The following is a 16,811-nucleotide window of genomic DNA, read 5'->3' as shown; positions in this document are numbered from 1 at the left end:
CCTATTTGTCATGGGAAAGCTGCCCGTGAGAGTCACATGGTAGTTCGGGGGCTGTTTTGATTTTTCGCCTCCGAAACGCCCTTTTTCGAGTAAGTTTTGGTCGTATTCGGCTCTAACTCCCAACCTACGGATCCGAATTACATTCCGTCAATTATCACAAGTCCTATTTATCATGGGGAAGCTGCCCGTGAGAGCCACATGGCGGTTCGGGGGCTATTTTGAATTTTCGGCCCTGAACGCCCTTTTTAGACTAAGTTTTGGGCGTGTTCGGCTGTAAATCCCTTTTTAGACTAAGTTTTGGGCGTGTTCGAGATTAAACAGAAGTTTTGCTACAAAAATGACTTTTGATAGAAACAGTCGGTCATTATAATTTCTCTTCTTTTGATAGTTAAACCCTTTGTCGTTTTTTGCTCGTGGATGTAGGCTTTTAGCCAAACCACTCGTATGTTTGTATTCTTGTGTGATTCCTCTGTTTTACTTTGTTTTCGTTTGTTCCGTCATAACAAAGTTCAAAAACTTGTGATAGCGGTTTTGAAAAAACACTGTTGGAAATGGAGGATTCAGAGGCGTTTAAAAAACGCCGCGATAGGTCCTAAAAACGCCGCCAAATCTTTTCGTGACGTTTTTCACCAAACGTCGAAGATGCGGCCGTCGCTATAACTCTATGGCGCTTTAGAAACGTCGCTTATATGACTATAGGCGGCATTTTATAAAAACGCCGCTAAAAGTTCTATTAACGATAGCATGACATCACCATGTTATTTAGTGACGTTTTTAAAACGCCGTCGTATCTCTTTTTCCAAAAAATCCAACCGTTGGGATACTATTTAGCGACGTTTTTAGAAACGCCATGATAGCCCTCTTTTTCGTTTTTTTTTTAATTGTGCTAATTTTATGTTATTAAACTAAAAAAATACATGTAATAAAACTAAAAAATAACACTAATATGAAATAATAACTCCCATTCAAGCTGAATAGCGGCGAGCAGGTAGCTGGGCTTGTTGCCGGGGCTGCTACCGCAGAAAACACATACTCTCTTGAATCTTGATTTAGATAAATTAAAAATTATGGCCTTATAAATTGTTGTTAAAAAATTAAATTATATATTAAATAAAATTATAAAATTGAGAAAATATAAAATATAAAATATAAAATTAAAAAAAATTGAGTCACAACCTTTGTTGAACCATTCATGTGCAATGGAGGTTGAATATACTGAGCAACAATTCAAAGTAATGAATAACAGATCAGTTTATACTAAAAAGAGACCTTTAACATTTTCGGCAACCTGCAATTTTTGCAAAACGTCACCTGCTTACATGTAGAGTGAATACTTCAAAGCACATCATCGCCATTTACTTTCAGAAGTGAGGGTCTTTACACTGCAATATAGCATTCAAGTTATGCATGTCAGAAATTAAAAAAAAAGAAAAAATATAATAATAAAAACACCTCTACCATAGGGCATATAATATAAGGATAATGAGAAGCTATATGTGTACATTCGTCACATGTGCCTCCAATTGGCACTATGCACCATGTCTGCAGCATGTCTGTGAGATTTGAATCGGTGAATCTGTGAAATCGGTGAATCGGTGAATCTCACTACCTCGCCGGTGCAGATGGTGGTGGTGGTGGAGCTTTGAACTCGGTGAATCTGTGAGATTTGAAGGTGAGATTCAAAATAAGGGTTTTTAGAGAGGGTTGAGAGAGGCGATGTGAGGATTCAATGTTGGTTTATGTCTGAAGGCCTAAGGGCTTACAAAAGCTTTATTCTGAAATTTAAAATAGGCGCATGTGGCCTAGCGCATTTGGGGGCGTTTTTAAACGCCTTTAATTACAAAATTGTGTCGTTTTAATAAAAACAATATGCGACGTTTTTAAAACGTCGTTAAATATTAACAAAAATGACGATTTAAAAAACGTCGCTAAAAAAATGCCGCAAAAACCCTTATTTCTTGTAGTGAAACACTATAGGAAATTCGAGTTTTAGCGACGTTTTTAAAACGCCGCTAAAAGCTTGAAAAACGCCGTAAAAAGTTATAGTGACGTTTAAAATTTTCGTCGTTGATACAGCCACCGCAATAGGTTTGCAGCGTATAATAAATGTCGCTAAAACTATTAGACGATGTTTTTAAAAACGCCACAAAATGTTGACGTCCGCTTCTATTACCGTCACAAACTAACGTGTGACGTGAGCATGACGTCATTTAGTGGCGTTTTTCAAAAACGCCACTTATTTTCTTTTTTTTATTTAAATTATTTATTTATTTATTTATTTATTATTATGTCCAAAGCATACCATTTTAGAAAATATGCATTATAATGAATCTGAAAAAACAAATCTTCCACTAGACTAAGCCAAATACATTATAATGAAATCCAAAAAAACAAAATTCAAATTCACACTCCAGATACTTCAAATACCACATGAAATTAGACAACAATCTACACAAATCATCCAATTTCAAAGCCATATTACTCATCTATGATATGTACACACTTATAACTTGGTAATTATATATGCATACCAATAGTTAATAGAACTGTATCTTAACAACCAATACATCAAACAGTACATAGAGAAGCAGAAGACAGATCATTAAATGTCAGAAAGTCTTGGTAATTGTATTGAAATATCAACTCTAAAATCACAAGTTTTCATTTCAATTTTGACTAAATCTGATCACGTCTTCTTGGGTCAGCAGAATTCACAGCCGTTGTGAGCTGTGGGAGATTCTTGCAATTTTCTTCTTGAATTGGACTTTATTGGTACCACAAGATTCTGAGCACCTTGGAGGATGAGATCAATGGCTTCCAACAAGCTGCAAAACAACAATGAAACATAGATAATGCTTAATTTTGATTTGTATAATATATACATTCAAATGCTTATTTCTTGTACCATTTCTTTAATTAGAGATTTTATTGAAAGTATAAATAACAAAATCAATATTTCCATCACATGTGTAGCAAAATCAAAACAGAGAAGAGCTCAGAATGCAAATAGAATTGAAAACAAGCTAGCTTACTCCTAACAGTCAACAAGGCAATACATACCTACCTCATCTATGAGAATATGGGATGTCAGATCATTGCTGTCCCACATATTACACCAAAGTAATAGACACAATGAAAAGAAGAAAAAGAGGAAATGTTTCTTCTATCTGGATGGGTGGGGGTGGGGGTGGTGTTGTGTGTGTCCACTGTATAATTTAGTCTAGAATAATGTAAAATTGTATCATTTTTTTTTATTTGAAATAATTTAATTTTCTTATGTTATTAGTTTTGATTTAATATCTTATTTCATCAATTTTTTGATTCTCCCATATGATGCCAGAACAAGCCTCGTAATCTTTTATAACCTATATAGAACCTTTTAAACTCTTTTCTCTCCGTAATATGGATCCTTAGTTAATACCATCTTTCCTTGGTCACTAACTACTATTCTGGCAAGTTCTTAGTTCATTTCTTTCTCTAATAATAATCATCATAAGTAAACCAAAAGACCAAAGCACACACAAATGAGTTTTTAGACATGCTTTGGACCAAAAGACCAAAGCAGACAAACAGATCCATATATAGATTAACAATCCCTGAAAACAAACTATCCCCGAAACCAACTCATTCTCTTTATGTGATATTGTTTTGTGATATTGTTTTTTTTTTTTTGTTTGTTTTCGAGAAGGCAAGTGGCTATTGGTTCAAAGGTTAAAACTCAGCTTATTAACCTGATAGATTGTGGGTTCAAACCCGAGGACACCCACTTCGTGCAAAGAGTGCAAAAGGTCAAGTCTATGCCCAATCTACTTCCTCACAGACCCCAATCCAATGGAGACTAAAGTACTATTTTTTACCACCACCACAACTAGTCCTAACACTATTATTTGAATGGTATTTGTTCTAAAACTAAAAAGCATAAATTTTTTGTTTGTTTTCGGGAAGGCAAGTTGCTTTCTTCAATTGGTATGGTTGAATGTTGTGTTTGCATAAATCCTATATATTATAGACCTAGACAAGTATCATAAATATCTGTATGGGTGCATTTATATTTGGAGAGAGAGAGAGAGAGAGAGAGAGAGAGAGAGAGAATTCCAGAAGTACTTAATCCATGCAAATCAAATTCCTCACCAATCACCAAGATTTAATACTTTTGAGTCGAATGAAAACCACAAAATAGCCTTTTTCCTCCACGAAAACTTCACAACTACTTAATTCCATGCAGACATTTCAGTATATTCATATACAAGTGTTTAATGTTGATAAAAGAAACCAAAATCCAATGTAAGAAACAATAGCACAAGTACAAGAAATGACTCAAATATGTCCCCATAAACAAGGTGATTGAAAAAACAAAATAAGTCATAATTCAAGTCGACTATGCATGAGATGTTATAGGAATTTCCGCACCTGGTCTTGGAAAACCTGGAGGATACTCATTGATACCCAAGAATCCATCTCCAAATTCATATGCTAGATCACAAGGCTGCTCTGTTGACATCACTTCATTATGTTGTCTCACCGCAAAATACAGTGGATAACGGGAACTTGCAAATTCAGCAATAACTGATCTACCTGACATGTTTCAAGTGTTTGTTACAAAAACCAATGATTACCCATAAATTAAGTCATAAGCAAATAAAGTGTAAAATGCAGAAGAAAAATCATTTCGCATAAGAACAATCAAAAGGAGTAAAAAAAGACATGACAATGAGTACATGCGCACGACAGCATTTTTTTTTTCTCGATTAAAATATGTATGTACTGGGGCAAAAGTTGAAAAATCATAAAACAACAACTTGGAACAAATTGTTTAACCAGTACCATCAGGTAGCATTTATGCTCTACATGATCTATTCAGCTACTACAACATTACAAAAATGGAACTCCACTAAGGGAAAATGAAAGCTAGAAGAAAGTATGCCCATTTTATGTATGAGTAAATGAAAGTCCGATTGAAAGTGCTAGAAGACCTATTTAGCTGCCATGGACATCACTATTTGATCCACATCATGGATCAATCCAATAATATCAACACTAAAAAAGCAGCTAAATTCTAGCAGTTTAGTATAGACTGTTGTAAAGATTTTTTGAGTCTTGGGCAGTAGAGCAAAATATATATTTGAAGTAAAAAAAAATACCAATGAGTCGTCCATATGTCATCCCATCCTTGACATGAAATATAGCTTGACATATACGAGAATAAAAAGAAACAATGACCCTAAGTTCGTTGCTCAATGATTAGAAAGAAGAGAAGAAGAAAAAAAAAGAAAAAGAAAACTCAAATGAATGAAAAGATAGTAACTATGGCTCAAAAAAGGTCCTTATGAGAGAGAGAGAGAGACAGAGAGAGAGAGAGTTCACCTTCTTGAAGAAATTTATCCAAGCAATAGGAATTGGCCCTAGTTTACAAATATTCAAATGTCACAAAATTTCAAGAAGTTCTAAGATGTTAATCATAACAAAGATATTAAAGAAAGAACTACAAAATACTTCTAGTAATCTCAAATTTAAATCAGTCAATCCATCAATCAATGTATAGGTGAATGGGAACTACTAAGATACAGGATATGAATCAGATGATGCATACAACGTGAAGAAAGTGATCAACAACATGAAGCATGCATATCAAACACTAATTTGAGATAAGAATAAGTAATTCTTATTTGAGGGCAATAACATAGTATAGGTCAACCCATGCCTTAATTTTATTCTTTGTTCCATCCACTTATCAAAGATTTTTGTATCATATCCTTTGGAGTTTACAAATCTGCTTTTATTACATTAACAAATTGGGGTATGCCCTTTGTTCAGTGTGGGTGAGTTCAAATGGAAGGTGGTAAAACTTGTGAAATGGCATGCAGGAGTTTTGGGGCAGGCTAAGTGAGAGACAAGGTAGCCTAAGAGAAAGAGAGGCATGGAATGATTTAGAGCTCTGTTCTTGTTTGTGATGGGGGAGCAAGGATGTGCTATTTATAATAGGTAGGGAGTGACATGTGATGGCGTCTACACAATCTTAAGAGATCATTAGGATCCAATGTGCTCCCCTTGGTGAAAACATGCCTTGCAACCCAAATGATCAAAATTTCAAGAATAAGATGGATAAATCTCCCCCTTGCTTATGAAAGCTGCAAGGGGGTGAAGTACCTCACAGAACCTAGCTCTAGCCACAAAGGACTATCCCAGTGTTACTTAGTACTTGACTCTCAAAGGACAATCAAGAAGTGCCTCATCAGGAGGACTCTCATTAGGTGATTTTGACCCACACAAACACCAAGTGCATTTGGTCTCGATCTTGGTGTTGTAGTGCTGTTGTCCTAAAAGGGGTATTGAGATGTCTTTTAGCTCGGGTGTCCATGTGCCTCATATCGTGTGCCAGCTATCTCCCAAGCTCGTGATATAAGCCTGCATCAATGAAGAAAAAGTAAATAAATGAATAATTGGCAATGCTAACACCACTCTTCAGTATCAAACCACAGATGCTCATGTTGGAGACAAGTCCAAGAACTTTAAACCCATTTACCGAACATTTGCATTAAACAAACGTATCACAGAACAATTCCCTACTTCACTAGAAGTTCCACAGATCAGTTCCTATTCTTTCTTATTTTGGCCATGTACCATGTTACATTGATATTATAAAAGAAGCTGATTTTGCATTTCCTAAAAGCGCAGTTCATAGATTCAAATCACTAAAACTTAGAAGTAAAATAAGAAAATGACAGTTTCAAATCACTAAAACTTAGAAGTAAATGAATAATTGGCAATGCTACAACTCCCAAACGAGAAGCCAAGGGTGTATACCCGTCAATCACTTGGTTCAACTCATTAGGCACAATATGTAAAATGCCACCACTTGGGTTCCAATCAATACCATGCATGAGTGTTGGGCTTCTCGAACTATGACCTACTCATCCAAATATCAATATCAAGTTAGAAGATACTAGAAAGAATGATAAAAATTGATAAGATACTTGGGTTCCAGTCACAAAATTGCCAAAGAAATTAATGTAATTGTCAACAAAACATCACATCATCGATAAATTATTCATTGTCGTCGCGAGAGGGTGACATTCAAGTGGCTCTGTCCATGTCAGTAAAGGTGTATTGGAGGTCTTAAATTAGAGTTTTTCATCATAATTATTCACAAAGCAGAACTTCATGTTCTTTAGAGAGCCATAATAACCTTCAATAAATTTTTCTAGGAAACTAATACAAGAATAGAGGGATCAAGAGCAAGGCAATAAAATCACAAATGTGTTCTACAACTATTTCATAACAAAAATTGGGCAGTCAATGAAGGAAACATTTACATACAATGATCATCCATAGCAATATTGATCTCCTAATGTGTTCTATATACTGCTCTGCTCAACATTCACTGCTATATTTAATCACTCTGTTTTTGTTCTGTTTTCCTTTTTTTGTTTTCTGTTTTCACTCTGCTTTGATCAAGTGTCCCAAATCAGTCCCAAATCATTGCAACAGCAATCACCCCAATGCCCAACATGACAGTTTCAAGCATCATAGATTTTTGTATCATCTGCCGGCAGTGTAAATGACAGTTTCAAGCATTTGACTGGTTCTGAAGCATCTGACTTAGAATCAACTGCAACTTCTACCATCAAAAGGGCCTAGAATTGAGGTATAGTTTCTTGTTTGATATTTTCTTTAGTAACAATTGAGTTCTTTTCCTAGCCAATGACATCCATAGAAAAACTGTGCTGAACCCATCAGCAAATCAGTTTGGCATATTCTTTATATGTTTCACCCTGATAAGTAGCATACTCTTCATCATGACCACATGATTAAGCATACGTAAAACTTTTCACCAGGGGTTACAGTTTTAGGATCAGCAGTCATTTATAAATTTTACCATCCAGTAATGGTCCTCTTGCTTTAATACACCTATGGGCAAAATTATAGGGCCGAAGGTGAATGCTTAGACTGTAACTTGACTTCACAACACCATAAAAACTAAAAAGCAATGGGATACATAGTCAGGTTAAAGAATAACAATGATCCAAATCTGTATTTCTTGGTGATTTGGGACAGCAACACCAAAAGCTCAAAAATGCAATACCATTAAAACTTGAATAATAAAAGTTTTCACACTACTATAGGATACTCAGAGACAGCTAGCTAGGTTAGATTCTAGTTAAAGAGGAAGAAGAAGAAATAGAAAAAGAGAAGACAGCTTGTAGAGATGCATAAGATATTAACTTAATTATAGTACCTAGAGTTGAACACGATGTAAAAAACAAAGTGGGAAAGACAGCTAGAGAACACAACTTTTTTTTTTTTTTGATAAATTAGAGAACACAACTATTTGCTCATCTACGCCGTCTAGATCTCCATATAATGGCAACAAAATATCTTCTAATGCATAAACAAATTATAAAAGGCTGAATAAATCAACTAATAGACTTCTGGATTTGGAAGTAATGCACTTCAACAGGCATCAGCAGGTCACAAGTGGAAAGTTTCCCCCAAAACAGCAACTTTTTCCTTTGCAAATAAACAAGCAGTTAAACTAGATAAAAACAAGAATTTACTTTTCATGTGTTTTGGTTTTGTTATTTCACTAGACTTGCATGAAAGATATAGTTTTGAGGAGCAATTATCTTTGGCTTCCACCTCCTCCTTGGAAAGCTATTGCAAGGATTCACTATTTATTGAAGTGAAAATTTAGATTAATTTGTTACCAAAGCAGTTAGTTTAGCTAGGGACACTTGGGGTGGGCAGCTATGAACCAAGATTTTGGATACTCCTACTTCAGACTGGATGATGAATAAGTTGTACTTTATATGAAAAATATGGGTCCTGTTTAATTTGCATATTAAAGCTTTCCTTAATATTTGGGAACAAAACTAGTTAATCAACTTCATTATTTCAAAAAGACAGATTTCTTTGTCAATTAATACTGCTGAACAAATTATACACAAAAAATGCTGAGGAATTTGTACCTGGGTCACAATTGTCCACTGCAAATCCGGCAGAAGTTGGACAAAATCATTGAATTTGGTCCCGATTAGTATAGGAATTGCCGTCTGCAAACAAAAATTAAAGCAAAAAAATTAAAAATTTTATATGAAAATATGTTCATACTCTTTTAAGAATGAATAGTATCCAAATAATGAAATTCTGCAACTTCATTCTTTTCAATACAAAAATAGAGATTGCTGTCGATATCATCCATAACACACTTATTAATGATCAAATTATTGACATAAATCTTTTTCTCTCCCACAATTGCATTAAACAAGTACTTTTTCTATTGTAATTTTTTTTATTTTTTATTTTCTTTTGAGGAATATATGATTGGATAATTAATAATCTTAAATGTTTGGCACTTCACTAGTAAAGACCCCCATCAACAAAATGAAGTTCTACCCACTTTCATAATGTGTTCGTTGCCATTATATTTATCCATTCACTACTGCTATAGGAGAAAAAATATTACAGAAAAATGCATAGAATAATCTAAACCACACATTCCAATTGATGCAAATTTAGAAGATAGATTTAGTACTTGATTCCACTTTCTTGCTTGATTGTACCATCCAATAACACTGTAATAATCCAGAAAACACAAAATTATATCAAATTAGTGGTTCTTTAAACTTAAAACTGTGTATGTATCACTATTAAAAGGAGTATTGATTTAATGATGAAATAATTAACATACATATTTAGAGTACACCGGCTAGTAAGATCAAACATAAACAAAATTGCTACTGCATCTTTGCAAGCAATAGGAATTTGATTAAGCGACCTATTGTCTCCTACATCCAAATTAAAATTACAAACAAACAAACATTTTAAGTAACTAGAATCCACTAAGACTTCGGCAATTACAAACATTTTAAGTAAATAGAATCCAAATTTTTTAAACTAAAGAACGAAAAAATTACAGAGAAAGTAGAACAGATCAGCAGATTTGACAATGAGAAAGTAGAGAATGAAAAATATACCTGATATAAGAGCAAGAGAGATCAGCTAGAACAGATCGATTTTGGATTTTGGATCTGCGATTTGATGAAGAACAGAACAGATCGATTTGATAAAGAACAGATCGAGTTCGAGTTCAATGAAGAACAACTCGAGCGACAGAGATCGATGAAGAATAGCTAGAGAGTTCGATTGCGAGCGACATAGATCGATGAAACGCAAACCATCGAGCGTTTTGGATCTGCAATCGAGCAAATCGAGGGTTGAGAATGAGAAATTGAGCGAGCGAGCGAGAGAGTGTGTGTTTGAAACTGAGCGAGAGAGAGGGAGAGCTTCAAATCGAGGGTTTTGGAAGAGAGGGAAACTGAGTTGTGGTAGAAACTGAGAAAGAGAGACTGAGTTCAAAGAGACGGAGGTTTTGACGATCAATACATTGACCCAATACGGCGCCGTTCACTGAGATCAGACACAACGTGTTTCGAAAACGTTGGGTTTCGTTAATTTATAGTGGCGTTTCCCTAAACGCCACAAAAAAACGTTGCTGTAAACTATTTTTCCTGTAGTGAAAGGTCACCGGTTGAAGAGGTTGTCAATATTCCTAATCAAATTATTCAGTGGCTGAGATTAATTTATAAAAATCTAATGGTTTAAAATAGATGTGTATATGATGTGCACATCTTATTGAGGTGCACATCTTAACAGCTCCCTTTAGTTTATCAGAAAAATTGGGGTTGTTTGGTTTGTATTTCTCAAAAAATTTTAGAAAAATTTTTCTACAAATAAGTTTTCAAAAGTAATCAAATCAAACAAATTTTCTCAAATTTTTTTTCTAAAACTTTTTTGGTTTACAAATTTTCCAAACAAATCTCTCTCTCATACACATCAAATCAATCACTTTTTCCAAAACTCTCCCTCAAAATAATTTTTCAAAACATCTTTTGAAAAAAAGTCAAACCAAACAAATTTTCGTACTTTTTATCTCAAAACATGTTTCTCAAATACAAACCAAACAAGGCCTGAATGTCGACTAAACCCAGAATTATTGTTCATAAATCTATTAACAAAATAAATATAAGATAGGATTTGGTATTTTGTGAATTTATATTATTTATAAAATAAAATTCTAAATAAATTTTTAAAATTTATAATATTATTGCCAAAAAAATCAGAGAAACTAGATTATAGGAATTTCTATCAGCACAATAAAATTATCAAAATTTCATTAAAAAAAATGTATACTCCAAAATAGGTTAATTTTATTACTCCAACCACTAGGTTGGCTCATGTATCTCACAAAAGAGAGAATTGACTAGATTCTTTAATCTCTCATCAATGTATTTGGAAATAAAAAAATAAAAAATTTAAAAGTAGTTGTAGTGGGTTCTACCGTCGGTCATGGTTTTTTTAATTAATTTTTGTTACTATGTGTAAATCGTTGATAAAAAATTAAATTAATTTAATAATTAAAGTTATATATTTTGTTATATCTATTTTTAAAATTATAATTGTTGTTCATTAATTTGAAAATAAATGTAATAAAATCAGTTAGTTATAATTGTGTAGTTAATACGATTTTCTTATAAATAATCCCTAAGTGTGATGATAATTAAGTCCAAAAATTAAATTCACTTTTCATATTTAATTGTCTTTGTTTCATATATTTTTTAATTATAAACTAATCATTTCACTTATATATATCATTGAGTCCAAAATATAGACTCATAAATTAACTTTTTATGATTAATTTAAACACAAATTTTATAAATAAAAATATTCATATAGTCAAGACTTATAATAAGTCCTACAAACCCAACAAGGCCGAGGGTTTCATCCCCCCAAAAAAATTATAGAGCTCCTAAACTTGCCAATCTAATCTAAGAGTTAAAAATTAACCATGGTTAGCATTTCCAACCAATGAGAATGGGGATTGGGGGTAGTGTGTGGTGAAGCAGATGCTTTGAGGACGAGGAAAACCCGTGGTACAGTCGTATTTTTATGGCTTATATATGTGTGTGTAATTTGTTTTTTGGAAACATTTTTGCCTAGGTGTATTTTTAGGGTTTTTTTTCACAAAAGGTCCATTTTTGGGGATTTTGGGGATTGTGTGAGAAAAGAGGGGCAAAAGCACAAAATAAAATTTCGGTGAAGAAGGTCTGTCCATGGCTTCTCTTCGATTCGATTCAGATTCATCAAACAATACAGTTCTCTCACTTGTTAGGTACTTCTTTCTAATCCAACTTTTGATATTCATATTAGTGTTTCTAGGGTTTCGATTATAGTAATCAAATCAAGGGTTTCGATCGGTGGATTTTAGCTGTTTGAGCTGATTTACATCTTGAATTAGTAGATCTGTTGACTATGGATTCATTTGATTGTAGTTCTGAGGTCATTTGAGCATTCACGCATCAATTTTTCTGAATTAAGTTTCTTAGTTCTTGTTTGTTCATTACAATTTTGTTAGCGAGGGAATCAATTTTGATTTTTGAGTTTAGAGGAGGATAGTGCAAAGAGTTTTTTTTTTTTTTTTTGTTATTTTATTTTTTATAAAGATTTTGTAAATAAACTACTCTCGTTTTGCATTTAAAACTTCCATTTTTCTAAACTCAATTACATATCTCTGGATATTAATTATTATTATGTTTAAAAAATTTCATGTATTTTGTGATTTCAAAGTTGAACCAAATGAACTAGAACAAGCTTAGCTGTTTCTAGAAGTTGATTTAATGTGGTCTCTGTTTTTCCCCATGTATGATTCTGCTAGAGTTTGCTCTCTACTTGGCTTAATTTGTATATCTTTTATGGACTAGGGTTTGGATTGTGCTGGACAGGTAATCTCGTGGTGTATGAGAAAAACCCAGAAATTGTTGAACCAAATACTTGTTGTCTGGGATTTGTTCACTTTTTTAGTTGTGGATTCATTGTAATTATACACACAAGTAAGGCAGCGAAGAAGATTTGTGAAGGCAATGGAGTGCAATAGAGACGAGGCCGTCAGGGCGAAACAAATTGCTGAGAAGAAGTTTATGGCAAAGGACATTTTGGGCGCAAAGAAATTTACTATAAAAGCGCAGACACTATACCCTAGTCTTGAAGGTATTCAACATATGTTAGCAACCCTTGATGTGTATATTGCTGCAGAGAATAGAATAAATGGGGAAGAAGATCGGTATGGGATACTTGGTGTGAATCCGCTAGCAAATGAGGATACGATAAGGAAACATTATAGGAAGCTGGCTCTCATGCTTCACCCCGATAAAAACAAGTCTATAGGGGCTGATGGGGCATTTAAGCTTATTTCGGAGGCTTGGAGTTTGTTGTCTGATAAAGCGAAGAGATTAGCATATGATCAGAAGAGGAATGTTAAAGGTTTTCAGCAAAAAGTTCCACCTGCAAGTGCGGGTACATCAGCACCACCCAGGTCAAATGGGTTCAACAATTTCACCAAAAGTACAACTCCGCATGTGAGGGTTCCGAAGGGTAATACAACTAAGGCTGCAGGTGCATCTCATGGCCCTCCTCCATCTCATAAGCAGAAACCCCGAACCTTCTGGACCGTGTGCCATAGATGTAAAATGCAGTATGAGTATCTCAGAATGTATCTCAATCATAATCTTCTCTGTCCCAATTGTCATGAACCATTTTTTGCAGTAGAAACTGCTCCACCGTCCTCAAAAGGTTATAAAGCATCCACCCAATCAAACCATTCCCAGCAGCAACAGAACACGAATCATCAGGGTGCAAGCAAAAATGTACATTCTGCAGGAAGAAACAACTCGGCCAATCCAAATGTAGGATCAGGGGGGTTCAGTAGTCCTGATTCATCTAATCACGCTAACTTCCAGTGGGCATTCTCTAGAACAGCAGGTGCTTCGTCTGTTGCTCAAGCTGCAACTGTGGTTCAGCATGCATATGAGAAAGTGAAGAGAGAGCGTGAGGAGGCACAGGCAGCCACGAAAAGAGAGGAGGCTTTGCGAAGGAAAAATCAAGCTTCTAAGAGAACGGGTGGTGTTTCATCGGCTAATTCTGCAAAAAGAAGAAAAAGTATGGAAGATCATAGCACAATGAAATATGGGAGTTCTGTGAATCAAATGGGCATGGGAAGTGGAGGAGCTGGAATGACAGGCTTGTATGGAGTTAGACAGGGCAATTCTGTACCAGGACTTAATAAGCCTAGGAGTGTACATGATTTATCCCCACTTGAAATTCAGAACTTATTGATGGATAAGACCAGAAAAGAAATTCGCAAGAAACTAAATGAATGGGACTTAGCTACCGTGGCCACATCTGCAGTGAAAAGCAAGGAGAATGTCAATGAGAAAGCAGATGAGGAAGTAAAGGAAAAGGACAATGCCATGGTAAATGGTGCCAAACAGGACAAATGCAAGACTGGCGAGAATGAAAATCTTGTCAATAAATCCACTCATGGAAGTTTGGGTGGTGTCAATGAGAACAAAGAGCCTTTAGAACCAATGTCAATAAATGTACCGGATCCAGATTTTCATGATTTTGACAAGGATCGGACAGAGAGGTGTTTTGGGGAGAATCAGGTATGGGCTGCATATGATGATGACGATGGCATGCCTCGTTATTACGCCATGATTCACAATGTTGTCTCCTTGAATCCATTCAAGATGCGGATCAGTTGGCTTAATTCAAAAACCAACAGCGAACTGGGTCCACTAAACTGGGTTGGTTCTGGTTTTGCGAAAACTTGTGGAGATTTCAGAATAGGCAAACATGAAATCAATAACTCGCTCAATTCTTTCTCACACAAAGTTCGGTGGACAAAAGGTGCACGTGGAATAGTTTGCATTTTTCCTAGGAAAGGGGAGGTCTGGGCTCTCTATAGGAATTGGACTCCTGAATGGAATGAGCTGACTGCAGATGAAGCAATACACAAGTATGACATGGCCGAAGTACTTGAAGACTATGATGAGGGACTCGGTGTGACTGTTACACCACTAGTCAAAGTTGCAGGCTTTAAGACAGTGTTTCACCAGCATTTGGACCCGAGGAAAGTTAGGAGGATTCCTAGAGAAGAGATGTTTCGTTTCTCTCATCATGTGCCCTCGTACTTGCTTACTGGTCAAGAAGCTCCAAATGCTCCAAAGGGTTGTCGGGAGCTAGACCCTGCAGCAACTCCTCTGGAGCTTCTTCTGGTAATACCAGATGTTAAGGAAGAAGACATTGTAGGGGATGAAAATGAAGAGAATGCTAAGGTAGAAAAGGTGGTTGATGATGTTGGAAAACCTAATAATGAAGAAACAGAAGAGAATTCCATTAAATTTAGTGAGAAGATATCAGGGAATAAAACAAGAGAGCCTGAGGAAGTAGAAATTTTGGAAGATAGCTGGGAAAGGAGGGAAGACGAGAAAGTAAATTCTACTGAAGTGAAGATAGACAGTTGAATTTTGGATTATCTGTTCTAAAGTGGATGTAATTTATTCTCTTTGGACTAAAATTGGTGGAACCGATTACTGTTCTTGGATTTCATGCCCATAATGTTGGAACCATTATCACATTGGATAATCTGAATCACTTCAGATAATCCTAACCTCAAATTTATCTGCAACTTTGAGGATTTTTGGAAGTGGAAGCACAAAATTGTCCTCAGTGCCAACACAACTTGCGCTTGAGGATCTGTAAGGTAGGATTGTATATACTTCTTTCAACTTATTGTCCTTCAAAGAAGATTTCTTTATCAGTTGAAGTGCACCAATACAAACCCTGCCCACCCGTGGCCACACTTTTCACACCCAAGAGGGCACTAATTCCTTAATTTCCCTTCTTTTTTCTTTTTTTGAAAAACAAAAGAACTGTTGTTACATTGCATGGTCGCTTACTTTTGTCTTTGAAGTTGTATCATTGTTTGTGATTAGACTTCAAATAATAGTGTAGCATAGGAGTTTATTTCAGTTTATTGCTCGGTCATGCTCAAGTTTTTGTTGCTTGTGTGAAAGTACTACTCTTTATCTTCTTTCTCAAATGTGCAATGCTAAGAATCTGATGTTAAATACTGCTAGTTGACAATTATGGTTCAGAGGTTTCTTGTCTCTGCTTCATTCTCTCTCTCTTCCCAAACAGGAAAGACAGACTTTTGGAATTTTTTTCACTTACCCAGTTCATATTGGATCTGATCTATCATATATCAGTGATTGAGTTACCCAATTTTTTAGGACTTGGCCAAATTTTTCATGGGTAAGTTAATACTAAGAATTTTGCCATCCTTGAGGCCTGAAGTTCTGCTTCAATACTAAGAATTATGCCAATGGATCTGCAGAAGCCCACCGTCCTATTGCCATCATGATTCCTAGTGAGGCTGTCACCACTAAGCCATGTCTCTGTTTTTCCTTTAAACAAAGTCTGTAATTTGTTGGACCTGTATTTTTTTATTTATGTTTTTTTTTTTTTATATATTTATTTCGTGCCTCCCACCACTCCACCCCTCCTGTCCCCCAAAATATGTGGGCCAATAAAAAATTGGAAAAGCCATTAGGTAGAAGGGGCGTTTCTAATTTTTTTGTGTTTCATATTGCTATTCTCTTTTTTTTTTTTTTTTTTGTCCTTTTCTTTTGTGGAGAGAATTTCGAACAAATTGTATTAATTTACTATTATACATAATTCATTGGTTAACATAGAAACAAATTTATTCTAAGGTTACGTAAGTATTGGTGGTGGGTTGAAACTATAAAATTAGTCAGTTGGTATATGAAATTAAAATTGCCTACTCTAATTTTTCTCAAACTATACCGTAAAGAGTCTCGTTCAAATAAAAAAAAAAACAATTTCAAGATCTATAGTATAAAATGACAAGGAAATCAAGTATATTATGACTCGGAATGACACATTTTGCTTGATTC

The 16,811-nt window shown here is 34.9% G+C and overlaps 1 protein-coding gene and 1 long non-coding RNA gene across 6 annotated transcripts; one reads left to right on the top strand and one right to left on the bottom strand.

Moving 5' to 3' along the window:
* Nucleotides 1-2,494: 2,494 nt before the first annotated feature.
* On the bottom strand, nt 2,495-10,510 carry LOC114256032 (uncharacterized). Of its 4 annotated transcripts, none has more exons than XR_014331077.1 (7): nt 9,975-10,113; nt 9,689-9,785; nt 9,533-9,572; nt 8,967-9,050; nt 5,142-6,405; nt 4,411-4,575; nt 2,495-2,825 (listed from the first exon to the last, which is right to left on the bottom strand). It is a non-coding gene; the product is annotated as an uncharacterized LOC114256032 (long non-coding RNA). The 4 variants fall into 4 exon arrangements; XR_014331078.1 differs by having other exon boundaries at nt 5,365-5,402; XR_014331079.1 differs by lacking the exons at nt 9,533-9,572; nt 9,689-9,785 and having other exon boundaries at nt 5,365-6,405; nt 9,975-10,510.
* A 1,244-nt stretch (nt 10,511-11,754) lies between these two features.
* Nucleotides 11,755-15,937, top strand: LOC114293839 (uncharacterized). 2 transcript variants are annotated; one of them, XM_028237962.2, is made up of 2 exons: nt 11,755-12,169; nt 12,780-15,937. In XM_028237962.2, exon 2 carries the CDS (start codon nt 12,918-12,920, stop codon nt 15,357-15,359), a length of 2,442 nt encoding a protein of 813 aa, XP_028093763.2. In that variant the 5' UTR covers nt 11,755-12,169; nt 12,780-12,917; the 3' UTR covers nt 15,360-15,937. The 2 variants fall into 2 exon arrangements, with proteins under 2 accessions (XP_028093763.2, XP_028093759.2); XM_028237958.2 differs by having other exon boundaries at nt 12,759-15,937.
* The last annotated feature ends 874 nt before the right edge of the window (nt 15,938-16,811 follow it).

Source organism: Camellia sinensis, chromosome 5, assembly GCF_055761805.1.
Source record: "Camellia sinensis isolate YWXY chromosome 5, ASM5576180v1, whole genome shotgun sequence".
NCBI classification, from domain to species: domain Eukaryota; kingdom Viridiplantae; phylum Streptophyta; class Magnoliopsida; order Ericales; family Theaceae; genus Camellia; species Camellia sinensis.
The sequence above is the reverse complement of the archived record's forward strand: the minus strand, read 5'-3'. Positions and strand labels throughout refer to the sequence as shown.

Bases quoted from the DNA above. Each gene is read 5' to 3' on its own strand.
- LOC114293839 (XM_028237962.2), top strand. From the start codon at position 12,918: ATGGAGTGCAATAGAGACGAGGCCGTCAGGGCGAAACAAATTGCTGAG.